Here is a 24121-nt window from a genome sequence, read left to right on the forward strand (position 1 = left end):
CACTCTCCAGAAACATCCCATTCTCCAAACTGCTTGTAGCAGTAGCAGGTAGTCCACAATGGAGGTACTGCATCCCACTAATATGGACGGCCAGCAATCCATGTTCTCAATTTAATGGTATCTTAATGAAGAAACAAGAGTATGAAGTAAATTATTTCTTTAAGCTTCTTTTTTAGAGAGGAACTGAAATGCGGAGCTCTCAAATGCGAATTTAATCACTCTTCTTGGTCGTTGCTGGTTGTTTATTCTCTTATCATATATTTCACTACATTCTCTTTTGGACAATTGTTTCGATTTTGTCCCATATGAAATGTTTGGTGCAGTTTCTGTACCAAGCGATCGACTGTTCTCACTCTGGTTTCACTAGTGTATACCAGTTAGCATAATCATAATTAACTGAAAAGCTTTTAAGAATCCCAACTCAATTTTCTGCCACCTGATAAGAAATAACCTTGGGAATAATCATATTTATTTCCTTGTAAACATTATTTATTTTATCAAATACATATCAGTATAATTTAAAATTCAAATAAATATGCAGCGCGCTAGAGGGAATCAGCTTACGTTGCAAACCAACGTAAAAACGTGCTCATTTTAATTTGGACGTAAATAGCAATAGAATTTCACTCTGATCTGATTTAATGAATTTATTCAGGCTGCGTGTAAGAAAGTCAGTTAAAGTAGGTACACATGTAACATTTTTACTATTTCCCGAATCGATAATAAATAAATAGATAAATAAATAATTGAGCAAATGAGAAACTAGAAAAGTGGTTGCTTTCCTATATACAGTGCTCCCATATCTTAGTACATATTTGCTTATTTGTATAAAAATAACTCGAATATTTTACATTTTTCCTTATCTATGACATTATCATATAATATCTTTAACTTTCCAAATACGTTTTAAAGTTGAAATAAAATTTAATAAGTCAGTCTGTAAAAACAATTTCCAATTAAAGCAAACATGCCGTCCAAAACGAACCAACGGCCGAATATTTTCAGGTATAATAATATATACGTTGTTTAGTCATATAGAGTAATGATGAATGTAGGAATTGTGGCTATTAAATGTTCGCAAAGCTTCGTTAAAAATATGACGTTTACTGGGGAAGAGCCTCCATGAAGAATGTCCGGGATAACATTAAGTACAACAGTGATATGAATGGCTACTGCTTTTAACCCCATAATTATAGGGGGAATTCGTCCCATTTTTACTGTTTTGTGCCGATGAGAATGAATGTTGGGCCGACTTACAGCTGAATTGACGGTGGCTATTATTCTCCTGAAAATAAAAAAAAAACAACTATATTTTCATTTGCTAGCTTGTATGTAGATCATGAAATATTCAAGATTATTTTATGTTCGAAATGGCATTGGACTCTTTAATTAACCGGTTCATATATAGGCCGTGTTGACCGTTTATTCTATTTAAAAAGCAATCCTTTATTCAACAAATGAAAAACAATTGGACTTGTACGTACATTCTACAGTTATCTCATGGTTTAATTTATAATTTACAAGTTGAGTGGTGCTGAATGGAATCGCGCTGCCTGCAATACTATAAATATGGAAGAAAGCTTATTTACCTGTTTCCATATGAAAGTGAGAACTTAATCTCTTCAACAACATATTGACCCTGCAATATGCGCTCATGACAGGGCAGCGATGAAATCACGGGCTTGACCAGGGAGTGTATACGATTTAAAATCATCGTGAAAATTGTGGTCAGGAGTACATAGGGGCAGAATCAATAGCGCTGTTTACTCTTCTTTGCCGTTATATGGAACTCTCTGTTCAGATTCACGATGAATTCCAAAACGCATATATAAAATTTTCAAAGGCAGATCTGTAGCACAGGCCATGCATTTCTAAGCTCTATGCATCTACAATGGATTCAGTCTCAAATTACTGATGAGCTTGCGATATGATGCTATTGAAACTATAGTCCCATCAATACGACCAGAACGCACGCCATATAGCTCATTCGGGTGACCGAGAAATCCACAGAGAACAACTGATCATCAGCGATATTATTGGGGTGGGACATTGTTAGGATGATTCAAATCGACCTTGACAATGCTAGCAGACTAGTAAACAATAGAGAAGCCACAGAAGGAGCCTCGGACAGGATGGATTTCAAAACGACAAACCCGGCAAAGACAACGGAAAAACGATTTGCGCATTTTCTCATGGAACGTGCGCTCCCTTTCCAGATCAAATGCTGCTGAGCAGCTGGCCGATACCCTGCTGTAAATTGTACAAATAAAATGTACTATAGCAATGTACAATGATCCGTGCACTTGCACTAATTACATTTTGTAAACTAAAAATAATAATTTAGGCAGGTAAGAAATTAGTCCCGTAAGAATTTGAAATTGTATAAAATGCGAGAATTCAAATAAAATTCATTCCATATCTAACTGAGTTCCAGCATTTTTGCTACTCAAAAGGAGTATAGCTTTTCAGCTTCTCCTAGATTGGAATTAGGAGTATAGCTTCCTAGCTTCTCCACCTTGCCCACGGGTCAGGCCAGTGCTACAGCGCCCACGCTGCACTGGAAGCCGAGTTAGAGCTATCTAGCTGCTCGCCCCTGATCCCGTGTATACCACCGCACCTGGCTAGAGCTACAGCGCCTCATGCTGCTCTAGCCCGTAAATCGGGATCAACCAGTTGCGGCAAGGATACCATAACACTATTGAGCCGGATTTTATCCACAACCGGACGGTCATGGTATCGCTCATAGATTTCGTCATTGTGTAGGCCACGGAATCTCCCCCTCGGACACCACCTTGTCGTGGTGGGGGAGCCTGTAGTAGTTTACTACTACACTAAGGGTGTCCAAAAATATGAATATGGAAACGATGGATTTAAACTCTTCAAGTGGTAAGAAGTCACAGACTTCGAATCCACCCGCGACCATGAGCAATCATGTCGCGGCCGAGGCGCGGATTTTGGAGGCCTCACCACATTCATATTCGCATACAGATCAATCTGTAGAAGGCATGCTTTCCGACTCAGTGGAAAGTTTACACTTGGTGCCTACGGCGAAGTTAGCCAGAAAGGAAAGTACGGAAACTTTCATATTGGGAGAAACTGGAAATCCGACTACGGCTGAATTCTGCCTGTCAGAACCTTCCGTGAACCTGGAAAGGCCCGAAGCCGACGGCAGAAGAGAGCACTGCGAAGGAAGATGAAGCACCTTGGGAATGAGGACATGGACGTGGCTGTACCACTAGGCGCGGTAACGCCCAGAGAAATCGGACACAAGGAAGCGGAATCTCCGGCGGAAGGTGGGGATAAACTGGAAACCCCGGTAAGATCCACACTGGACGCACCAGACTCTTCTGTCAGCGACAATAGACTAAGTTTATGTCGAAAAACATAAAGATTGATCAAATCAACCTGCAGCATGCCAAAGCTCCCTCCTACCTGTTGGCAGCGAGAATGACAAAGCTGCAGGATTTCCCCTATATCTTTCTGGTGCAAGAACCGTGGGTTCGATTTAACAGAATCTGTGGCATTGGATCAGTAAAGGGGGATAGGATCTTCTACGACGAAAGATCCATAAGACCGAGAGCTTGCGTCCTAATGTCAAGACAGTTAGAGGCAACTATGCCGAGACAATATTGTTCCCAGGACTTAGCTACGGTCATCATACAATACCAAATAAATGGCGAGAGGAAAAACATCATAGTTGCCTCCGCTTATTTACCCTATGATTCTTTGTATCCTCCACCGACGCAAGAGCTTAGCGATCTGGTGACGTATGCACAATCAAGTAGTCTCGAACTCTTAATAGGTTGCGTTGCGAATGCTCAACATATTTGTTGGGGCAGTAGCAAATGCAATCCAAGAGGAGAGAAGCTATTTGATTTCATCACTTCAGCTGGTTTTATGACTGCAAACGTAGGGTGCGCCCCTACGTTCGTGGGACCGAGAAGAAGCGCAGTAATTGACCTAACAATCTGTACCCCAAAATTGTTAGAGTTGATTACACACTGGCGAGTGCTAGACGAGGTCTCACTGTCAGATCACCGATATCTAGAATTCAATCTGACTATTGCGGGCGAACATTCTGCAGTACAAAGACGGAACCCTAGGAAAACGGATTGGGCAAAGTTCAATGAACTTCTTGGCAATAAAGTACAGTTCCCTAGGCGACTAAGGACTCCTTTGGTGCTGGAAGATGAATTGAAAACTCTGAACGGCACACTTTTAGAGTGCTATGAAGAGGCCAAAGCGGGAAAACGGTTCCTTGGTGGAACCGAGAACTGCAAAAACTCAGGAAATCAACCAGGCGACTTCTAAATCGTGCTTGCAGAAGTAACAAGGACGAAGACTGGTTAAATTTCAGGAACTCACAACGTGAATATAAGAGGCTGGTGAGGTGCTCGAAACGAGACTCCTTTAGAGCGTACTGTGAGGAACTGGAAGGCGAAAGGGAGACTTCAAGGCTGTGCAGAGTGCTCAAAAGGGATGAGTCGGCCAAGTTGGATTCTCTTAGAAAACCCGACGGTACTTTCACGAGCTCCAGACTGGACTCAGTACAGACCCTCCTGGAAGTACACCACCCGGGAGAACGGGTGAGAGAAGTGGTAGGGGGACAGTTGACGGTTCTTGCAACCCCTTCAATACGCAAGCGTTGCAAGGGGAACTGGAACACTGCGAAAGCGGTTGTTACCCAAGAAAAGGTGAGAGCTGCCATACTGTCCTTTGAACATTTCAAAGCACCTGGCATGGATGGCGTCTATCCGGCAATGCTAAAGGAGGGTATGGTGCATTTAGAGCGACCTCTAAGAAATATTTTTCGAGGATGTCTTGCTCTGGGCTACGTGCCTTCTTCTTGGCAACAGGTTAAGGTAGTTTTCATACCGAAACCTGGGAAAGATGACTATTCTAATCCAAAGAACTTCAGACAGATCAGCTTGACTTCATTCTTGCTGAAAGGTTTGGAGAGACTGGTGGAGCGTCATATTCGTGGAAACGCACTTAGGTCACATCCACTTAGTGAAAACCAACATGCTTACCAACGTGGAAAGTCCTGTGAGTCTGCTCTTCATTCTTTGGTCACAAAGATAGAGGATGCAACTTTGAATGGTGAGTACGCGATGGGGGTGTTTGTGGACATTGAAGGGGCTTTTGACTGTGCGCCTTTTCAAAAACTTTGTGATGCCGCCAGAGTGCATGGTGTTGATGATGCTTTAATTAAGTGGATCTATGCTATGCTAACGCAAAGATTGCTGTGCGCTGAGGTAGGGGTCGATCGCTACCTGACTACAGAAGCGTCGAAGGGCTGCCCCCAAGGAGGTGTGCTTTCGCCGCTTCTGTGGAGTATGCTGATCGACTCACTGCTTTGCGAATTGCAAAATTTGCCAATACACGCTCAAGCTTATGCTGATGCCGTAGCTGTACTTGCTGTTGATCGGGATCTTGGAACGGTGTGTAGGAACACACAGCGTGCCGTTGATTTGATAGACAGCTGGTGCCTTAGACATGGTTTGTCAGTTAATCCAAATAAAACCACAATGGTTTTATTCACAAAAAGGAGAAAACTGGATGGACTTTGTCTCCCTGAGATGAGGGGTACTACCCTTCAACTCTCTGAAGAAGTGAAATATCTGGGGGTCACTCTAGATAAAAAACTTCTTTGGAACAAACATGTAGAGGTAAAGATGAAACGAGCTCTCACAGCTTATGGGCTGTGCAGACGGACCTTTGCCTCGACATTGGGACTCAGGCCTCATGTGGTAATGTGGATATACGTTGCCATCATTAGGCCGATGTTCGTATATGCATCCGTAGTGTGGTGGGTTAAGGTGAGACAAAAAGGTTTTCACCGTAAACTAGACGCACTGCAAAGAACTGTTTGTCTGGGTATCACTGGTGCCATGAGCACGACATCCGGCGCAGCTCTGAATGCACTACTCAATTTGCAGCCCCTGGATATATTTATTCAAAGCACTGCAATGAGAGCAGCTCATAGGCTAATTCGATTAGATCTATGGGAAAACAACGGATGTGGGGGGCACAGAGCATTGGAAGAGTTACTGGGAGGACTAAATCCAATTCTTACAATGCCTTCCGATTCTCGTGTCCCCATACATCTGTTTGGTAGAAGATATGTAGTTACCCTGAAGCGTAGAGAGGACTGGGAAGACCCAGAGGAATGCGTGGCGGGATATACGGAAGTCTTCTACACCGATGGCTCACAAACAGAAGAGGGTTCTGGAGCCGGAGTCTACCTCTCGAATAAAAACGAGAAGTGGGCTTTTCCTTTGGGACAATATGCAACGGTTTTTCAAGCCGAAGTTTATGCGATCCTAAGGGTGGCAAACTGGGTGATTGACGAGCGGTTGAAGGGCAGGCGCATCGCAATCTGCAGTGACAGTCAAGCTGCACTGAGGGCATTGAGCAGTCCTTTGATCACCTCGAAAATCGTTCAGGAATGCAGAAACCGTTTGAACTCTATGTCTAGATTCAATACGGTGGAACTACTCTGGGTACCTGGTCACTGTGGCATAGAGGGAAATGAAATCTCGGACGCTTTAGCGAAAGAGAGGTCAATCTCCCCTATGCCGGGACCGGAGCCAGCAATTGGGGTATCAGTAGCATTGGCTAAATCTGTTTTCAAAAACTGGGAACAAGTTTCCCATAACGACAGGTGGCAAAGCTTAAATGCTGCTCGACACACCAAACTTTTCCTGCTAGAACCCAACATACGTACCGCAAAGTTTATCCTGTCGAAAAGCAGGAGGACTTGCAGGTGTATTGTGGGCATTCTGACAGGCCATAATTCACTAGCTGGGCATATGTTCAGAATAGGAATTACCGAAGATGATACGTGTCCCTCCTGTAATGAAGAAGCGGAATCCACGGAGCATTTCTTATGTAAATGCCCCGCCTATGGACGCATCAGGCATCAGATCTTTGGTGCCGATGTCCGCCAATTGCGACGGGTAGCATCACATCCACTAACGGAAATCCTGCGATACGTTAACGAATCCGGAATATTCCGTTAGACCGGGGAGGCGAGTACAATGGGCCAACACGGCCTGAGTGCTCAGAAGCTGTAGCTTCTCCCCCACCATACACACACACACACACAGGCCACGGAATCGTCCATCCTCATGTAGGGGGCCAAAAATTCTTCAGAGGATTCTTCTCTCGAACGCGGCCAAGAGGTCGCAATTTTTCTTGCTAAGAACCCAAGTTTCCGAGGAATACATGAGGACTGGCAAGATCATAATCTTGTACAGTAAGAGCTTTGGCCCTATGGTGAGACATTTCGGGCGGAACAGTTTTTGTAAGCTGAAATAGGCTCTGTTGGCTGACAACAACCGTGCGCGGATTTCATCATCGTAGCTGATGTGCAGCCCAAGATCTCGCGCCGCCTGCACGATCTGGATGAAGGCAGTTTGTACGTCTCGGGTCGTTCTTCCCATGATGTCGATATCGTCAGCATAGGCCAGTAGTTGGGTGGACTTAAAGAGGATCGTACCTCTTGCATTTACATCAGCATCACGGATCACTTTCTCGAGGGCCAAGTTAAAGAGGACGCATGATAGGGCATCCCCTTGTCGTAGGCCGTTGTTGATGTCGAGTGGTCTTTTGAGTAATCCACGCCTATTTTAGCTTACAAAGACTGTTCCGTTCGTCAAAGCTCTTACTGTACAAGACAATGATCTTGCCAGTCTTTATGTATTTTTCGGCGACTTGGGTTCTTAACAAAAAAAAATTGCGAACTCTTGGCTGCGTTCGAGAGAAGAATCTTCCGGAAAATGTTTGGCCCCTTAAATGTGGGTAGACGATTCCGCAGTCTATATAAGGACGAAATCTATGAGCGATACCACGACCGTCTGGTTGTGAATAAAATGCGGCTCAACAGGCTGCGGTGGGCGGGTCACTTAATCCGTATGGATGAGGATGATCCAGCCCGGAAAGTCTATAAGGGCAATATCTATGGTAGAAAAAGAATACGTGGCAGACCCTACCTGAGATGCAACGATGGCGTGGGTCAGGATGCCAGACAGCTTTTACGGATATCGAATTGGTGGACCTCGGCGCAAAACCGGGATGTCTGGAGTTCCTTATTAAGGCAGGTCTAGACAGGATACCGGTTGTTGCGCCGTTGATGATGATGCGTCTACAATGATACATCTACAATCTCAAATAACTGATGAGCTTGCGATATGTCGCCATTGAAACTATATTCCCTTCTATATTGTGGTATAGTTGCCGCAATCAGACTGCATGGCCAGAAGGCTTCATATAGCTCATTTGAGTGACCGAGCAATCCACAGTGAACAACTGATCGTCAGCGACATTATTGATGTGGTTGAAATTCTGGATAGATGTTGCTGCCAGAGATGCTAGATGTGAACGGACTGCAAGTAGTGTTGTTGTCAAATGTTTGATGGGCAGCATGGTGTTTTTTATCACTACTGGCACAGGAATTACATTGAATAGATCGAAGGGTTATTGATTGACAAGTGGCAGTTTGGTGAAAATGGCATAGCCTTTAGTCAAAATATCCTTTACTGTGATCACCTTATACAGTGGCAGCAAGTTTCCCAGATCTCCAGGTAGTTGACGAGCCGCTGGTAAATAGGTTCTAATTTTTATAATTTCCGCTTCTAACTATTGTGATGGGTACATAACTTTCGACAGGGAACGTTTCGACGCCATATAATAATTTTCACTAACATTTTTGTTCAAATTGGATCTTTTATGTGAGTTTACCACCATCATGGGATTATTTGTTAACTTATATTCATATATAAGCATATATGATATAGATATGGATGTGGAATTGTGTAGCAATGCGATAAAACGTCATTACATTTTAGCCGAAAAAGTAATTTCTTTTATAAAGACCGATGAAACAAGTAATCAATGCAGCAAAAGATTGTTATGAGTAAGAACCGCGGTTATTTATAAATTTAAAAATTAAAATCTCGGCTGTGTAACATCAATATAAAAGGGTTCCCTATATTCTAACATTACAAGAGGATATAACTTACGTACATAACGTATATTTGGGTGCCGCTAGTTAAAGCCATTCAATCAAGTGAGTTGAAAATATAATACAAAAGCTGTCCCAGGTAATAGAGTAAATCATTATAGCTTTCACCCAGAAAATTTCCCAGATTACATTTTCATTAATTTCTCAGGCTATGTATGTCTATGAAAACTCCGCCATGCTATCAACATAGTATGCTGGTCCCAAGCCCAGGTAAAGGAGGAGGGTTTGAGGCAACGTACTCTGTACTATCCTCAGTAAAACAAAAATAAAATGCTGAGATCAGGGAAAGAGATAAATAGAGTATAGTTGGAGTTATTCTACTACGCTAAATCCTACCTGATCTCTCTTGGTGACAGGCCCCGCGACAGGTCGACCAAGAAAATGAATAGAATGTCGTTACAAACATGATGATCGGATTAAGTCACAGGCCTCGGAGAAATGCTAGGGCGTCCACCTCAGTCGACGCGGCAGGACGGGCCCCGGTCCTGTCGACAAATGGGAAAGGGTTCTTGACGCATGGACGACGTCAGGACGTAAGCAAGTTAGTCCGCACACAACGAACAAAACAAATACGTGTCTGCACGCTAAATGTTGGTACCCTAACTGGAAAGACCGAGGAACTCGCAAGAGCCCTTCGGAAAAGGTGCATTGACATCTGCGCTCTGCAAGAAACCCGATGGTCTGGTTCCAAAAGCTGCGACATTGAACGCGAACGCGGTAAAAATGGCTACAAACTTCTCTATTTCGGTAACCCACACACTCAATATGGTGTTGGCATTGCCATCTCAGAGGATTTCCGTGATGCCATTAAAGAAGTCGAATGATTTGATGATCGGTTGATGAAGCTCACCATTATATCAGCTGATCGCACTATTCACTTCTTCACCGCGTATGCACCACAGACAGGCCGACCTGATGCCGAGAAAGATGCCTTCTGGCAACTTCTCGATGAAAAGACTTGTCACGTGCCTGCTGACGATTACATAATCATTGCCGGCGACCTTAATGGTCATGTGGGTGAAAAGGCAGACGGTAACAGGTGCCATGGGGGAAAGGGGTTCGGAGCGCGCAATGAAGGTGGCGAGCGTATAATCGATTTTGCGGACACCCATGACCTTGTACTTATGAATACATGGTTCATCAAACGATTGTCTCATCTTCCCACATTTTATAGTGGGAACAATAAAACGCAAATCGACTATATTCTCATAAGACGCCAACATTTTACCACTGTCACTGATTGCAAAGTCGTTCCCTATGAGACCATCGCACCTCAACATCGGCCGTTGATTGCTGTCCTGCGAATTAAGCCACCGATAAAACGGCGTGAGGAACGCACTGGCCCGCCGCGCATTAAATGGTGGCGATTTGGTGAGAAGAAAGAAGAAACGGTCTCACTCATACGATTGCCAACCATTACGAATGTGGAAGAATCATGGAACCAAATGAAAGACACGATCCACAAAGCGGCCTCTGCAACCCTCGGGGTCACCAAGCCGAGTAAGCGGTACATCAACCGAGATACTTGGCTTTGGAATGATGATGTTGAAATGAAGGTCCCTGAAAAGAAACGCCTCTACCACAAATTTCTCGACGATAAAACGCCTGCTAATTGGCAAATTTATAAGAATGCCAACCGAGAAGCAAAGAAAGTGGTCGCTGTCACCCGAGCGAACCATTTCAAAAATCTTTACGATAAACTGGACCCTCGGGATGGCGAGAGAGATCTGTATCGACTTGCTAAAAGCCGTGATGAACGCACACAGGATATCGAACACTTCTGTTGTGTTAATGACAAGAACGGTACTTTGCTTACCAACCGTCGAGCCGCAACGGATAGATGGCGAGAATACTTCGACCAGATTTCAACTGAAGAATTTGCTCATCCTCCACTTCCACAATCATTGCCGACATTTGGAGCAGTTCCACCAGTCAGCGCAACTGAAGTCGAGGAGGCAATAAAACAAATGAAATCTGGGAAAGCAACAGGACCTGACGACATCGCATCTGAGCTCTGGAAAGCGAAGAGCTGGGACCCAACACTGTGGCTCAGTGAATTCTTTAACCGGGTTATTCAGGAAGGAAGAACACCATCTAACTGGCAAGAAAGTACCACTGTTCCAATATGGAAAAAGAAAGGTAGCCCAGCAGAATGTTCAAATTACCGTCCGATCCGGTTACTTTCCCATACCATGAAGATTTTTGAACGCATTCTTGACAACCGTATTCGCGAAATCGTGGAAATAACCGTGAATCAAGCCGGATTTGTCAAGAACTGCGGAACTACTGACGCAATACACGCTGCGCGGTTACTCATGGAGAAACACCATGAGAAGCATCGCCCTCTTTACATTGCCTTTCTGGATCTAGAGAAAGCGTTTGACCGTGAACCACACGAACTCATCTGGTATGCTTTACGGCAACACTTCGTGCCAGAAGAACTCGTGCGCTGGGTTCAATTGCTCTATCACGATCCGAAAAGTAAAGTTCGAAGTATGGCGGGTGTATCAAAACCGCTTCGTGTCTCTGTTGGAGTTCATCAAGGAAGTGCCCTCTCACCACTCATCTTTGTCCTTGTTATGGACACCGTCACACGGGATATTCAACGTCCAGCGCCCTACACACTGCTTTATGCAGATGATGTTTTCCTAGCATCTGATAGCAAAAATGATCTCGAGCAACTTGTTCAAAAATGGAATGATCGCCTCATGCAACACGGTCTCAGATTGAATTTAAACAAAACTGAATTTTTGACGACCGATCCCCATGAAACAGGAACAATCACTGTCAGCGGCAGTGATCTGCCCAGAACTAAGCGATTTAAATACCTCGGGTCAACGCTATCAGCCAATGGAGAACTGCGTTATGAAATTGCTTCACGCATTAACGCAACCTGGATGAAGTGGCGTTCCACAACTGGTGTCCTTTGTGATTGACGTATCAACGAACGTCTCAAATCTAAAATTTACCGCAACGTCGTCCGTTCAGTCGCTCTCTATGGTTCTGAGTGTTAGCCGACCATAAAAGACAATGAACGCCGTCTTGCGGTAATGGAGACGAAGATGCTACGTTGGACTAGTGGCGTCACACGTTTAGATCACATCCGAAATGAGGATATCCGCGATCGTTATGGGGTTGCACCGATCGTGGAAAAGTTGCGAGAGAGGCGTCTTCGATGGTATGGTCACGCAATTCGTGCAAACGAGAATTCACTTGCCAAGATTGGTCTGAACATCGAAGTCGATGGTAAACGACCAAAAGGCAGACCTAAGCAACGGTGGCTTGATACGCTGGATGGGGATTTGAAAGCCTCGAGATTGCATCCAGATCAGGCATTCGATAGAGCCAAATGGCGAAGCCGATCACGACGAGCCGACCCCGCCTGTGAACGGAACAAAGGCTGAAGAAAAAGAAGAAGATGTATGTCTATGAATGTGGGTTTATTTTTTTTCCGCGTGCCGTTCTCGAAATGCATATTGCACTTTAAATGTTTTTTGAGGTCATCGCTAGACATTTCATGGAGTACTGACAGAATAATTTTTGTAGAGTGTTAATTCGGCCGACAATGAGTGAAAAGGTTTACCTTTTTAGATATTAGGTAAGTGTGAAATTTTTCATACTCCTCCTCATCATCTATGAATAGTCTTAAGCCAATTGACATCAATTCAATATTAAACTCTTTAATGCCGAGCTCATTTATGATCTCTATTATGGTCTCACGTGACAATATGGGAGATATAATCATCGTCCAAAAGGGTAGCCAAAGACAAACTTGATAAGCTTGTATTCGATCTAAAGGTTCGAATTCGGGTGATTTGATTGTATTCAATGAAGAGAGCAACTGTTACTAATACTAAGAGATTTCATATAGAAGCAGAGCACAGAAATTCATTTTAATAATTATAATTTAATATATAATGAAAAAAATATAAGTAATAATCATACGTTGAATTGAGGTCGTTTTGCCCTAACCCTCTCCCGGAAAGCGGTAGTCTTCCCAAGTATCTAGGGTCCCCGCCGTTGTATTTGAAACGCCAGGCGCAAATATCTAGGTCGGGGTGGACCACCACAAGGCCACTATATCATCGGGCCCCCATGAAGACGAAAGGAAAACGGGGGCCACTCGATGCGTCGATGAAAGGGTTAACTCGGGGCTAATCCTCCCCCGTCGATCTCTCCACGCGTTAGTTTTTTCTGTGATTTTGAGCTCTATTATTAGGCCGTTAGGCAGTCTAGCTCCTTTGGTCACAGTAGATATACTATAGGCAGTACCCTTACAAAAATGACCCCACTTGCAAATGTGCTTGCAGAAGCTTATCTGTACACATCAGAGACGCTAAACAAGGAAAAGGCATAATCTTCGTCAAATCGTATTGGTAAGAGAGAGAGATCGGTGAGCTCTTGCTATTCTGGTACTACGGCCACAGTAGATCTACTATAGGCAGTACCCTTACAAAAATGACTCCACTTGCAAATGTGCTTGCAGAAGCTTATCTGTACACATCAGAGACGCTAAACAAGGAAAAGGCATAATCTTCGTCAAATCGTATTGTTAAGAGAGAGATCGGTAAGCTTCTGCTATTCTGATACTACGGCGTGGTCACCCATATAGCAAAAAGTTGTTTCACGTATTCACTTATACATAAGCAAAAACTTGCCGATCTCACCAATACATTGGCAAGTCCGGGCGGTATGTCAAACACAGCTGATCGGGTTTTTGCTACATCTCGCTCATGCTCAAGGGCAAAACAATTTGAAATCGTGTGCACAGTTAGATACTAGACAGCTACCTCACTCCCCCTTGCCCCTCAAGGGGGGAAATCAGTGCGAGTACACACGATTTCAAATTGTTTTGCCCTTGAGCATGAGCGAGATGTACCAAAAACCCGATCAGCTGTGTTTGACATACCGCCCGGACTTGCCAATGTATTGGTGAGATTGGCAAGTTTTTGCTTATTTATAAGTGAATACGTGAAACAACTTTTTGCTATATGGGTGACCACGCCATAGGATCAGAATAGCAGAAGCTTACCGATCTCTCTCTTACCAATACGATTTGACGAAGATTATGCCTTTTCCTTGTTTAGCGTCTCTGATGTGTACAGATAAGCTTCTGCAAGCACATTTGCAAGTGGGGTCATTTTTGTAAGGGTACTGCCTATAGTAGATCTACTGTGATCGTGTGTACTCGCACTGATTTCCCCCCTTGAGGGGCAAGGGGGAGTGAGGTAGCTGTCTAGTATCTAACTGTGACTACGGCGTGCTTACCCATATAGCAAAAAGTTGTTTCACGTATTCACTTATACATAAGCAAAAACTTACCAATCTCACCAATACATTGGCAAGTCCGGGCGGTATGTCAAACACAGCTGATCGGGTTTTCGGTACATCTCGCTCATGCTCAAGGGCAAAACAATTTGAAATCGTGTGTACTCGCACTGATTTCCCCCCCTTGCGGGGCAAGTGAGGTAGCTGTCTAGTATCTAACTGTGGTTTGGTAAAGAAATTTTCGGTAGTATCAACTCGCCTGGAGACTTCACGTCTCTATTAGGGTAGATTACCCTGGTGTGGGTTTAGTTTTTTCCTTACTGTGCACGTGAGAAGATCTCTGTGTCTTGACAGGGAGAAAATATTTTTGAACCAAAAACCAAGAAGTGTAGTTTCAGTCAAAATAGCATCATGTTCACTAACAAATTGAGTTTAAAACGATTTTTTTTTCTTTAGTATACTGCATTGAAGCAAAAACTAGAATCATATTCAAACTAAAGGCCGATGAAGCAAACAAAAACGTTGCGAAGGAATTTTCTGTTTCCTTTTCCACAATTTCTACGATTTACGAACACTAGGAAAAAATTTTACTGTTAGTCGATAATTGACCGGCACATCCTATATATATGATATATGCTATAAGCAGACGATGATAATTTGCCATTAAATTTATGGCTGCAAGAAACAACATCCATTTATAATGCCTTTGATCCGAGCACCAGATAATTTTGCTCACGTTAACGAAATTTTGGCCGGCAAAGCAATCATTGAGGTCATCAAAAATGATGAAGCTGACAGTGTCGACGGTAACATATTTGGTCCATGCATTTTAATGAACAAAGCAAATATATTTTTATATATTTTCCTAGAAGCCGGACTGAATCAACCGACAACGAATGAGTCAACAGTTGCAGAAGCTTTCTTCGCGAACAGAATTGTGAGGATATTTCTTCTAATCAATAATATTTCGGAGGTCAATTTCTTAGAAATGGAAAGAAAATGAGAGAAATAGGGAATGTAAACAAGGCGGTGGATAAAATCCGGCTCAAGAGGTTACGGTGGGCGGGTCACTTAATCCGTATGGATGAGGGTGATAACACCCGGAAAGTCTATAAGGCCAATATCTATGGCAGAAAAAGAAGACGAAGCAGACCCTGCCTAAGATGGAGCGATAGCGTAGGCCAGGACGCCAGACAGCTTTTAGGGATATCGAATTGGTGGACCTCGGCGCAAAACCGGGATGTCTGGAGTTCCTTATTAAGGCAGGCCTAGACCGAATACCGGTTGTTGCGCCGTTGATGATGATGATGATGAAACAAGGCGTATTTTAGACCCAAAAATGTGTAAATGAAATACATACGTGAGCTCTTTCATTCTATTTTACACAGAGAAACACTTGAAAATAAGAAAATGAATATATGTACATACATACATATGTATCTACATATGAGACAAAGGGTAACATTTTTAAGCCATGTACAAATGAAATGTTTAAATGTTTACGTTTAATATCCTTCTCTAATTATTGCGAAATTAAATGATTTAACGACTTGTTTAAGCCTATTTGCCTCTTAAATTTGGACAGCCCCCTCCGTTAAGAGCTCCTAAAGTCAATCATTTGTTACAAAGATTACATATATGTTTTCGCTGCCCCCAACCTTAAATTTCAAATCCCATGTCGGCAGTTGCAAAAGAAAAAAATTGGGGACGCTATACATTATAATAGGTACTAGCTAGAAATATGTTCAGAATAGGAATTCTACAAGATGATATATGCCATCCTGTAACGAAGAAGCGGAACCCACGCAACATTTCCTATTGGAGAGTTCCATTTATGGACGCATCCTACGTCAGATCCATCAGACCGTCGAGTCAAATGGACTGATATGGCGTGAATGCTCAGCCTCACTTAATATACACACACGACCAATTTTGTGGAGTGGAAAATTCTTCTTGCATGAACATTAAAATATTTATAACAAATATATTTTGTAGTGAAGAATTATTGAACATAAAAAAATCTATAACAAAAGAATTAAGTTTTTGAATTATTAGGAAGACCCCACTTAACGTAATTTTCGCTTTATGCAAATTCATGCTGGGGTACATGTGTATCCAAAGATGAGAAAGGATATTGACGAAAAGAACAAACCGCCCTTATTGGACGTATTAGTCAAACGTTGCAAGTTCAATACTTAACATTAGCAAAAATCAAAAGTAATTTGCTACTCGTCCTTTGAGCACTTCGATCTCTTACGTGTCATTTAGCAAAACTTCACGTGCCCGTTAAGCGATGCGGATCCTCAAAAATACCATCAACACACGGGACTTCGCGGTCATCTAACAAATAATCAACACACGAGCTAAATTGAAAAGTCAAAATGAAAAAAGTAGCGGCTCGACCTCGCGTGTGCAGCCTTAAAACTCTGGACCCGAGTGCCGCGATTGATAGGGAAGATCCACGACGAATCGCATCCTCAATCGTTGCTTATCCTTCCTCTGATGTGCAATGAGACGCAGCCTTTGAGGTTCCCGCCCTGCCTTGGCGTCATCAAATTTTAAAATGGACACAAAATTAATTATTCAATCACCCCAATTTCCATACCGATTGGGAACTTTGAGAAACGAAATCCATATGAAAAATCCTTCTTGTCGATAGTAATGAACGCGCTTGTTAGACTAAAATAATTTTCCTACCATTCAGAATCAACCCGGTCACTGGTCAACTTCTATTATATATGAATTTATGCCATTTGTTGTTATTCTGTGTAATCTATCGGAATAACTTCTTTTAATTGCAGTACTTTTTCTCAAAAAAATTGACGATCTGAAGTCGTTTCACTCCCGCGCTATCAATTAATTTCAATTCCCCAGATTTATTTTGGGTCTCATTCTCCCGTGTGGAATGTGGCTATCAGTTGCACCATCCAGCACCATCGAGACCATTCACCATCAACAATGGTCTAATATGCCATGCGTTCTCTTCAACCTGGCCCTGGAGAAAGTGATTCGCGATGCAAACGTAAATGCAAGAGGCAACATCCTCTTCAAGTCCATCCAACCAACGGGCTGCGCTGACGATATTGACGTCATGGGAAGAACCCGAGATGTACAGTCTACCTTCATCCAGATCGAACAGGCGGCGCAAGATCTCGGGTTGTACATTAATGAAGGCAAGACGAAGTACAAGCAACATCGATTCGCACTGGTTAAACGAAAACAATGAAGATAGGAGACCACAAATTTAAGACCGTTGAAAATTTCTCCTAGCTAGGGTCGAAAATCACAACCGACAACAGTTATGACGATGAAATCCGCGCACGTTTCGTTTGAAACGTCTTACCATAGGGTCAAAGCTCTTACTGTAGGAGACTATGATCTTGCCAGCCCTTATGTATTCCTCAGAGACCTGGGTTCTAAGCAAAAAAAATCGCGAACTCTTGGCCGCGTTCGAAAGAAGAATCCTTCAAAGAATTTTTGGCTCCCTTCATTAGGATGGACGATTCCGTAGCATACATAAGGAAAAAATCTATCAGCGATACCACGACTTGGTTGTGGATAAAATCCGGCTCAATAGGTTGCGCTGGGCGCGTCACTTAATCTGTATGGATGAGGATGATAAAGCCTGAAAAGTCTATAAGGGCAATATATATGGTAGAAAAAGAAGACGAGGCAGACCCTGTCTGAGATGAAGCGATCGCGTAGGTTACGACGCTATACAGCTTTTATGGTTATCGAAATGGTGGACCTCGGCGCAAACCCGGGGTGCCTGGAGTTCCTAAACCGGATACCGGTTGTTGTGCCGTTAATGTTGAGCTACAATTCTGTTCTGTTGGAAGAACAAATCTCTCCTTCGAAATCACTCACGGTTCCCACAAAACAGACACAGATGAAAATCGCTTCAACACCCTTTTAGCTCGCGTCACTTCACTTGCTTCAACAAAAACGTCACTCCTAAACGCACTCTCTCTATCATTTTTCGATCTCTTCGTCTGCCGAAGGTGATTATTAATTAACAACATAGAGTAATTCACGATTTGTTATAATGCAGAACTGCACTCCTCCCAAAAGACAAAAACGAACTCCTCCCAAATCCAGCTGACCAATCTCTCGACTTCATCAGCAGGTCCGCATCCCGACTTTGAATTTCAAATTATTCAAATGGAAATGGATTTTAGGGTTTAGGAGAAAGCTACCAATTGTTAGGTTCTTTTGTTTTAAAGTAAGTAAAAATAATTATTCTAAATGTTAAATATTGGATATAAATGGATGTTGGGTTGGGAATTAAGAAATTGAGAGGAGTAAACTGGGAAAGTTAAGATCAACACTCCTTAAAGTAGAAAAGAGGCAATATTATATAGTATTACATGCATTCCTTTCTAAGATTGTCCCTGCAAAAGGCGAATAAAATACCGCACATGTCGCAAAACCACGAACACTCATTAACAAGCTCTAGAAATACTCTTCTTTTATAATGAAAAGTTCTAATAATGAAACCCCTGAAGTAGATATTGAGGTAACTCTTTATGAATTCAATAAACATGCTTTCACTTTCTCAAAGCATTTATTTTATTTTATTTTTATTATTTTTTCCGAAATGGCAACATTCTCATGGTCATGAGAGTGTATTGTAAGCGGAGATAATGATCCTGAAGCGAGAAATATTCTGACACAAAAAGAATCAGAAAAGATTTTATTTACTAAAGTAGTGGCTATCGTGTGAACCAAAATTATCATATTATATATAATTTTCAAAATTTGAGTTTTTTGGGATTTTCAGGGTTGAAATAGAATAGAAAAAAATTAAATTTTGACACGCCCGGTTCACAGAATAACAATACATATGTGCAACAAGTGGTTATAATTTCAGACGGATCAGTTCAGGAGTTTCGGAGAAACCACTGACAAGGTTTTTTTGCCAAATTCAATGCGTTTTTCACGTTCAAAATATCGAATAACAAACCTTTACAACTTTCCTAAACGCCATATATCTCTTACAATTTCTACTGAAAACAATTGAGAAATACACTATTCTGTAAATTTATTACATTTTCGATAAAAATCCGAGCCTAGTCTCCGTAACAAATATAATCCCACATTGACAAAAACAGTAATGACTTGAAATAAACAAGAAAATTTAAAAAAAATAAACGAGAAAATAATGATGAGAAACCCGGAAGCTTGACGGTTCAGGTACAAAAGGTTTTGTGTTTCCCTATGTGAGGAGCATAACGCAGTTCTCCATTGGCTGATAGTATTGACTCGAGATATTTAAATCGCTCAGTTCTGTTAGGGATAGTGACATGCCCAGAACTGAGCGATTTAAATATCTCGGGTCAATGCTATCAAACAATGGAGAACTGCGTAATGAAATTGCTTCACGTATTAACGCAACCTGGATGAAGTGGCATTTCATAACTGGTGTCCTTTGTGATCGGTGCATCAACGAACGTCTCAAATCTAAAATTTACCGCAATGTTGTCCATCCTGTCGCTCTCTATGGTTCTGAGTGTTGGCCGACTATAAAAGACAACGAACAGCGTCTTGCGGTAATGCAGACGAAGATGTTGTGTTGGACTAGTGGCGTGACACGTTTTGATCAAATCCGAAATGAGGATATCTGCGATCTATATGGGGTTCAGCCAATCGCGGAAAAACTGCGAGAGAGGCGTCTTTGGTGGTATGGTCACGTAATTCGCGCTAACGGGAATTCACTTGCCAAGATTTGTCTGAACATCGAAGTCGATGGTAAACGACCAAAAGGCCGACCGAAACAACGGTGGCTTGATACGCTAGATGGGGTTTGAAAAACCTCGCGATTATATTCAGATCAGGTATTTGATAAAATAAAATGACGAAACCGAACATGACGAGCCGATTCCGCTGTGAACGGGACAAACGTTGAAGAAAGAAAATGTGATGTGCCTGACAGTTTCGTGCAACATAGTTAACAATTCTATTCTCTATTTTTTAGAAAGCGATTTAAATAAACCATTTGATGGAAAGCATTGTATTGATAACAGTCAACCTTATATGCTTCACACCCGGAATTTAATATTATTAGCAAATGTGAAGAACTTAACCTACAACAGGTAGAAAAAAGGGCTGGGGAGAACTAGATTCTTCATGAATGGAATTTTAATATTTCACTCGAATGTCAATTATTCTCGCTGGTTATGACGTCGGCATCTTATTTGCATAGCCTAGGATGCAGTTAATTCGCACAAAATTGATAAGTTTGAACTGCTGGGTTGGATAGTTTCCGATAATGAGTCCTGTCTCACTTTAAGTGTGTACATTTTGTCTCCTTGCTCACGCGCCTTGCAATTCACGTCAAAACTAATATCAGATTCGGAAAGTATTAATTCATTCGATGTCCCACATGACTATATTTGATAAAAAAAATTTGCATCCCCCCTTTACATGTATGGGGAGCCCCCATTTAAACTGCACGCAAATTTATGTGACTCACTATATGCCTGAGATTTGATAGTTCCCATCTGTTCACCAAGTTTCGTTCAGATTGGCTTAGCCGTTTTGAAAAAAAGTGGGTGTGGCAGACAGTGAATCGATTTTAATAAGGTTTTGTTTTACACAAAACCTTAACAAAGCAGAAACAAAAAGCTATAAATATGCAAAGCTTTAACTGATTTTCAATGGAATACGCTCAAGAAAGATTATGCCCTAAAAATGACGTTATTTTCTATCAACGGAATGATCTCGCATGTAACATTTTTATAATGTGGCAACCTCAACAAACTATCAGTTACGCGACTGCTCCAAGAATTCTCTCCGGTTCTTCAACAGTATCTATCCAGAAAAACAAATTAGTTAGTAGAGACATATGGTCACATCTCGCGTGTACTCCCCTTTCAAATGCGTAGACAGTCAAAGCGAATTTTTCCATAATTCTTATAGAAGCGCCCAGCTTCTCCCTGATTTGTATATACATACAAATCAGGATGCTTCAAAATTAAACAAACTCTGATGACATTGTTCTATTAATTGCAATGGAAACAAAACAAACAGTTATATTCGATCATTGGTCCCATGATGCTGGCCAATTGACTTTTGTCAGTCGGGCCAATCCGAAGGAACAACACGTTGCCTTGGTTACCAAGGCGCATCTCATTATATTCTAGGCAGAATCAAGTGAGGTATCCATCCATCACATCTTCTCGTCTTACCTACGAATTCGCGGTCTCGGTTTTTCGATGCAGGGCTCATTCTGTTGCGGATTACACAAACGATGCGTTAAGATATATGATTTTATTTAGGAAAATAAAGAAGCGGAGCAGTAATGTCAAGAATTCCGCCACTTTTAAAAATAATAATAATCGTAGGTGCAGCAATCCAATTGGATTAGGACCTTGAAGTGTGGTAGAGCACTTCAATCAAGACCTTGCAGTACACTGCAGGATTATAGTACCCTGTAGGAGGCAATGTGGTCAGCATTGCGCTCGCCCGAGATTATTATCCTGATCTGACTCAGATACTTGAGTCGACTGGTATCCGAAGTCAAGTCACGATACCAACCCCATTGCCACCAGTGAGATTTGAACCGCGACTTCCCGTACGACAGCCTTGACCAGCCGTCTCTAACCACTCAATTTGCTGATGTTTATATAAAATCATCATTCATTAATTGTAAGTTTCAGCTTTGTCTTCATGGTTGAAAAATGTATGTGTATGTACATAAGATCCTTTGGCATTGGTCGTGTTTTGGAACCCAAGTAAAATGAATGGTTAATCGTTCTGAGCAGACCTAAACTCCTTCACAAGGGTAGTCTCAGAGTTTTCTAATTTGGCTGTGTTTAAGCCCATGCGAATGCTAAGGCATTTTATTGTTGTTATAAATGAATATACTCTTTTCGGAGATGTAAGTGTAAGCAAATAAAGTAATATATTAATATGCGCTGAAAAATTATTTTCCCTGTGGGAAGGATTTGAAATCGTAGCGGATTTGTGGCGGTTGTTGTTTCTGTGACCTTTAGTGAGCAGCCAGAAAAAGTGGGCCCGGAGTTAGAACGTGCAATAAGCAATGTCTATAAACCGAGTATATAGTAAGTGTCCCTTATATGTGGAGTTCTGAAAATTTCGCAATCCCAACTTCACTTACCTTGGGCTGAATGGGGAAGCAACACCATAAAATGAATGCTACAAAGGCGACCAGTGTTCCAACCAGCAGTATGAAGTCTTCGATTGTCTACAGGGAAACATTTCCATGACTTGTTATATACTCAAAAGAAAAACAGTTTATTTACCGGCTCCTCTCCGAGTAGGACGTGATTTATTAAATAAGCAAAGTCATCAAATGGGGTCATGATCAGTTTTTATTGCTTTCGGTTTCCAGTTAATTCCTCACACAATGTATACCTTCAGCGATGTAAACACTATTTACAGGATTCATGGGGACATTCCTCAAGGATCTTAACTTTAAATAAGACTAGTTGTTGCTTAGTTTATTTGAGCAAAAATGCCTTTTGTTTACGCCTAGCGGTGAAGCAGTAGAATGTTACATGTCGGAGACTTGACGTCTGTCGATGAGTTGACAGCTCAATTACATCAGGATGAAGGATGAAGGCACTGCATCCTTATTCAGGGTTGTGAAAACAAGAAGGATATGTAGAGCGAAATATGAAGGCAGCGGGAATAACAACAGAACGTGACTATGCCTAAGAACGGAATAGTTCTCTACAGGAACAATTAAGAATTAAAGTGCATAGATTCTGAAATGATGACGAATTGTGTATTCAGGAAGTGAGTAACCGAATATTAAGACAGAAATTAAATTTTTTCTTCTGACGTCATTTCCACCGAAAAGAACCGCTAATCCACTTCTGAACTGGTCCATTGCGACATAGTGACACGATGATATCGCCTTTTAGAACGCGTTTCGTGTGGAACAGTGTCAATGTGACGTTAGGTGTTCCATTTCCGTTGGCTATTTTCGGATTGGAATGGACAAAGTCAGTGCAAGAAAGATGGCGAAAGTGTGTGGTGTGACAGTGGGGTTTTGCGTGATTTTTCTGTTTAATTTGGATTACTGCAATTCATACACGAATCAAAGTAAGTTGAAGATTTTTATCTGACGGAGGAAATCAAGATATCAATGGCAATAGAGGGTGTGGGGACGCGTAGCTGCATTCGGAATATTGGAAATCTACGTCTTTGCCGCAGCAGTAAACATTCGTCTGTGGCATCTAACTGGAGAATTCCCGAACCAGGCCAAGCTGGCTGCGGTTTAGCTTTGTTTGTTGAATAAAAGGGACACTCACTGAGTGGTTGGAAATAGGGAGGAATCGACAAAAATGTGGCTGGACATTGTGACGGTGACTTGGATGAGCTGCTAGAAAACTGCAAGAGGCGAAGGTTGGGAATTCAAAGAACGCAGAGTAAAAACTAGTTCCGCGAGATGTGAGTCTGGTGCCTACTCATCGCAGCCCGAAATCTCGGAGATCCCACGATCGCGGGAAGTTGGTATTGTAACTTGTCGAGAAAATGATTGCTAAATTAAAAAACGTTTGGCCGTTTTTTCCGCATCGATTGAACGGTGGGGCGCTGGAGTGGTAAATCCCGCTGCGGCATCGGTCACGAGGCCCGTGCACATTCATGGTTTCTCCGCAATTAAGCAGAAGAATTGCTGCTAAATGAAAATCGAGCTGCATTAATTTTAATCGAACTAAACGACTTTAATTGATGACATGGCCGAGGCACCGCTCTACGTCTCGTCTTAGTTTCTTCGAAGTATTCATCGTTAATTATGCTAAAATGTAGTGACATCTCCGCAAATTGGCCACGAAAAACAATGTTTTTACGGTGGACTGT

At 42.2% G+C, this 24121-nt stretch overlaps 2 protein-coding genes across 3 annotated transcripts in view; one reads left to right on the plus strand and one right to left on the minus strand.

Moving 5' to 3' along the window:
- Nucleotides 1–452: 452 nt before the first annotated feature.
- On the minus strand, nucleotides 453–22918 carry LOC119656279. The gene is made up of 3 exons (XM_038062706.1): nucleotides 22558–22918; nucleotides 22413–22499; nucleotides 453–1285 (listed from the first exon to the last, which is right to left on the minus strand). The coding sequence occupies exons 1-3, from the start codon at nucleotides 22615–22617 to the stop codon at nucleotides 1145–1147; spliced, it is 288 nt and encodes a 95-aa protein (XP_037918634.1). The 5' UTR covers nucleotides 22618–22918; the 3' UTR covers nucleotides 453–1144.
- Nucleotides 22919–23219: 301 nt separating this feature from the next.
- Nucleotides 23220–24121, plus strand: part of LOC119656278 (plexin domain-containing protein 2) — a 35587-nt gene continuing 34685 nt past the window's right edge. For both annotated transcript variants that reach the window (XM_038062704.1, XM_038062705.1), the window contains exon 1: nucleotides 23220–23362. In XM_038062704.1, the coding sequence (XP_037918632.1) occupies nucleotides 23254–23362 (109 nt within the window). In that variant the 5' untranslated portion in view covers nucleotides 23220–23253. The remainder of the gene's footprint in view (nucleotides 23363–24121) is intronic.

Source organism: Hermetia illucens, chromosome 4 (genome assembly GCF_905115235.1).
Source record: "Hermetia illucens chromosome 4, iHerIll2.2.curated.20191125, whole genome shotgun sequence".
NCBI classification, from domain to species: Eukaryota; Metazoa; Arthropoda; class Insecta; order Diptera; family Stratiomyidae; genus Hermetia; species Hermetia illucens.

Bases quoted from the DNA above. Each gene is read 5' to 3' on its own strand.
- LOC119656279 (XM_038062706.1), bottom strand. From the start codon at position 22,617: ATGACCCCATTTGATGACTTTGCTTATTTAATAAATCACGTCCTACTC. The intron at 22,500-22,557 runs GTAAATAAACTG...GTTTCCCTGTAG, and splicing joins TCCTACTCGGAGAGGAGCCG to ACAATCGAAGACTTCATACT. The intron at 1,286-22,412 runs GTAAGTGAAGTT...TTTTATTTTCAG, and splicing joins GCTTCCCCATTCAGCCCAAG to GAGAATAATAGCCACCGTCA.